General features: G+C 38.1%; 1 protein-coding gene across 1 annotated transcript; it reads right to left on the bottom strand.

The window, feature by feature from the left end:
• Nucleotides 1–2059: 2059 nt before the first annotated feature.
• Nucleotides 2060–3716, bottom strand: LOC145807092 (uncharacterized). The gene is made up of 2 exons (XM_082905019.1): nt 3401–3716; nt 2060–3288 (listed from the first exon to the last, which is right to left on the bottom strand). The coding sequence occupies exons 1-2, from the start codon at nt 3714–3716 to the stop codon at nt 2060–2062; spliced, it is 1545 nt and encodes a 514-aa protein (XP_082761145.1).
• Nucleotides 3717–4126: the final 410 nt, after the last annotated feature.

Genomic DNA, 4126 nt, shown 5'->3' with positions numbered 1-4126 from the left:
CTCAAATCAATCCCCCTTCTATGCTTGAAGACCAGACCAAATTTCCCTTTCCTAAACCAAACTCAAAACACCAACATCTCTATCATAAAAAACAAATTGATCAAGAGAGAGCATGCCTAAGAGAATTGGTCCCTGAACTAGCCTAAATTCTATTTGATATTCCTCAGGGAATAGCTTTAGGAGACTTAATCGCTTTTCCTCTTAGAGAGGTGTGCCATGGAACAAATGAAGTCATTAATTTCCCTGGAGTGGCCTTTTCCTCCTCAGAAGAATTAGAAATCCTTGGCCATACCAGAAAAACTCCATCTGACTTGGGCCATGTCAAAGAGGCTCTTATTGACTTAACTGACAACCCTGACAGTTATATAGCTCCTGTCGACAGAAGTTTCCCTATCCATGACCCTGTCTATGAACAAAATGATAACATTCATCAAGACAGTCATGTTTCATTCTATAACCAAGGGTATAAGGCTGGCAGAGCTGACACTGAGGTATTGGACAATGAATTAACTTCAAGTGACGTGAGAACTCCTCATGAGGTACTTACACATCCTGCAAGACCATTATATCTTCCCAGATACTACTGACTGCTGAAATAGGGATGCAAACCACACCAACCCAAAGTCTTTCAAGGGAGGCCTTGATCGTCTCCATCCCTTCCTATATTGGAGCTGCCACCATACCTTCGATAGAAGTAACAACACCTCAAATTACTTTCTATTTTACATTGTATGTTACTTTTTGTTCTTTTAAATTTACACCAGTTGTTAACTTCACTTTATTACTGTCATAGCCTGCAGTTGTCTCTCATTCCACAACTAAAGACTGGTTTCTTGGCATTTCTGCTATATAAGAAACTATTGCCAATCTTTCTGTCGAAGAAAGAGTAAAACAACTAACTGGTGAAGATCGAAAATTGGTGGATCAGTTCTTCAACTTACTTGACCAACCCCTGGATGATCTGGCTCTTTCTCATACCACAGTTCTGACTGACTGCCTGGAGGCCATTGCACCTCTAATGCCTTAACTCTTTGATCCAAACCAAGTGCAAGCTTTCCATAACTTCCTTTCAAACCTTTTACAATAGTTAACAGCTATCAATCAATTTCACTCTGAGCCAAAAACTACTGAAACTCAAATGGATCAAATGAAAAAGGCAATCACTGCTTTGACTGAAGCCTCCACCAGATCACAGGCCCTTAGTCTTCAAATTGCTAATCTCAGAGCAAAAGAGGCCCAACTGAAAGCTCAACTAGCACTTGTGAGGGCTCAGAAAGCTGCTGCTGTACAAGAACAAGCCAACCTTTCTCAACAAATTCCAACTTTTCTTGTTCAAGTAGAAGGTGGCCCACTTGCCATTAAACGGGCTCAAGCTAAACTTAGGCAAAATAAAATTAGGCTCCAAATTGCCCTTCAAGCCTGGAATAGACTGTCAATGTACTTTCAAAAAGATTAGGCCAAATGTAATTATTTTGATTGTACTCTTGACACAATCTTTAATGAAAGATCTCTCTTATTTGTTCTGGTTTCTCTTGGCTTGTTGCATATGTTCACTCTTATGCTTTTATGACTTATTTATGCATTCCTACATAGTTGGATAGTATTTCTTTAGGTATTTACCATTAATAACTCTCCTATGTGGTTCACTTTCCAAAGAAGTAAGATGATAAGCTCACCTTCTAAGGACCTTATGTATGTGAAATGGACCTTCCCAGTTTGGAGACCACTTGCCATATTATGGGCTTTTAAAACTAACTGGTAAAATGGTTTTCCACACCAATTCTCCTTCAGAAAACACTTTACTTTTTACTTTCTTGTTATAGCTTCTCTCAACTTTCTTTTTCTGAGCTATCAAGTGATTAAAGGCCATAATTTTTTTTTCCTCTAGGTCTTGCAACTCAATCAACATGGTTTCTGCATATTCATCCATAGGAATATCCAAATGCCTGGCCAGTCGATTGGACCTCACTGTTACTTCTAGAGGTAACACAGCATCATGCCCATACGCCAACTCATATGGAGTTATTTCTGTGCTATTTCTTTTTCAATTTCTGTAAGCCTAAAGCACTTCTAACAGGAGGTTATGCCAATCCCTAGGATTGTTTTCAATCATCCTTTCTAAAGTGTTCTTGACAATCTTGTTTGTTGCCCTAGCCTGCCCATTTGCTTGAGCATAATAGGGTGAGGAATTCAATATTTGAATGCCATATTCTATGGAAAACCCTTTAATCTCTTCCCCATTGAACACTGTGCCTTGATCGATAGTTATGGATTGGGGTAAACCAAACCTATGGATCACATTCTTCTTTATGAACTCAATGACTTGAGTTTGTGTCACCACTTTTAAAGGTACTGCTTCTACCCATTTAGTAAAGTAATCAGTGGCTCCTAGCAAATAAGAATGTGCTTTTGAAGAGGCTGGAAGAATTTTCCCTATCAAGTCCATGGCCCATCCTTTGAAAAGCCAAGGTTTCACTACTGAATGGAGACTTATGGCTGGAACTCTTTGAATATTGCCATGTTTCTGGCAATTTTGACATCCTTTTGCATACATTACGCAATCTTTTCTAATAGATGGCCAAAAATAACCATACCTGTTAATTAACCATTTCATCTTATAACCAGCCTGATGGGCCCCACAAATTTCCTCATGTGCTTCAGCCATGGCTTTCATTTGGTCTAATTTACCAATACAGAGTAAAGTCAAACCATCATGAGCCTTCCTAAATAAGTCATCTCCTATGATGACATAATTTAGGGCTTGATATCTTACCTGTCTATTACTCCCTTCACTAGGATTCGACAGGTATTTTATTAAGGGGAATCTCCAATCTTCCTTTGTTACATCCAAAGTAAAAATAGGCAAGAAATTTCTACACCTATTCTTAAGTGCAGAAAAGTTTCTTCTCTTAATTCGAATCACTCTTTCCTGAGCTCCCTTAGGTATTTTTAAACTAGAAGCTGCATGAGCCATCTTATTGGCTTCTTTATTCTCTAATCTATATCTGTGTGTAAATGTGACATGGTCAAAGAAACTGACTAACCATTTGACCTCAGCTAGAGACTCCTCTAGAGCACCACTTACACACTTGAATTCTCCCAAAACTTGCTTAATGACCAACTGTGAATCGCTAAAAACTTGAAGATTTCTTATTTTGAACTTTATGGCCAATGCTAAGCCAATTATCAAAGCTTCATACTTAGCTTGATTACAAGACTGAATATGTTGTGTTTCCAACTGATATGCAAATTGGTACATTTGCTTATTTGGTACAATCGACACAATACCTGCTCTCACTCCTTCATTTGTCTGTTAGAAAATCAGCCAAGGCTTGCCCTTTGACTGCTTTTTATGGCACATATTTGAGACAATATTCAATTAATGCTAAAATCCACTTACCCTGTCTTCCTCTCAAGATTGGTTTAGACAACATGTACTTGATAACATCTGTTTGTGCTATCACAAACATTTTTGTAGGCAACATATAATGGCTCAGTTTAATGACTGCAAAATAAAATGCCAAACATAGCTTTTCGACAGAGTTATACCTAGTCTTAGCATCATTTAACCTTCTACTTAGGTAGTAAATGGCTTGTTCATGACCCATATCATTTTTTTGAGCCAATAAACAACTAATCGACATGTCAGAAGCTGAGTTGTACAGCTTCAAAGGCTTTCCTACCACTGGGGGCATAGGCACTGGAGGGTTTACCATGTATTTTTTGAGTAAATCAAAAGCTTCTTGATGGCATGCTTCCCACTTAAACTCCCAGTTTGACTTGATTTTTATCAAAGGAGAAAATGCTAAAGTTTTCTTAGCCAAATTGGCTATGAATCTCCTCAAAAAATTCACTTTCCCAAGAAAACTTTGTAACTCTTTTTTGTTGGCTGGGGATTTTTCTCCTAAAATGGCTTTGGCTTTATTAGCATCCACTTCTATCCCTTTGTGATGTACTAGAAAGCCTAGAAAATTTCCAGCAGATGCCCCAAATGCACACTTCAAAGGGTTCATTTTGAGTTTGTAGGTCTTCATCCATTGAAATGTTTGCTACAAATGCTCCAAATGTTCATCAAAACTGTCAGATTTGATGGCTACATCATCTATGTAGACTTCTAAATATTTTC

This window comes from Camellia sinensis, chromosome 14 (assembly GCF_055761805.1).
Source record: "Camellia sinensis isolate YWXY chromosome 14, ASM5576180v1, whole genome shotgun sequence".
Classification (NCBI taxonomy): Eukaryota; Viridiplantae; Streptophyta; class Magnoliopsida; order Ericales; family Theaceae; genus Camellia; species Camellia sinensis.
Note: the sequence above shows the minus strand (reverse complement) of the source record. Positions and strands in the feature narration are given on the sequence as shown.

Bases quoted from the DNA above. Each gene is read 5' to 3' on its own strand.
- LOC145807092 (XM_082905019.1), bottom strand. From the start codon at position 3,716: ATGGTAAACCCTCCAGTGCCTATGCCCCCAGTGGTAGGAAAGCCTTTG. The intron at 3,289-3,400 runs GTAAGTGGATTT...GAGTGAGAGCAG, and splicing joins AATCTTGAGAGGAAGACAGG to GTATTGTGTCGATTGTACCA.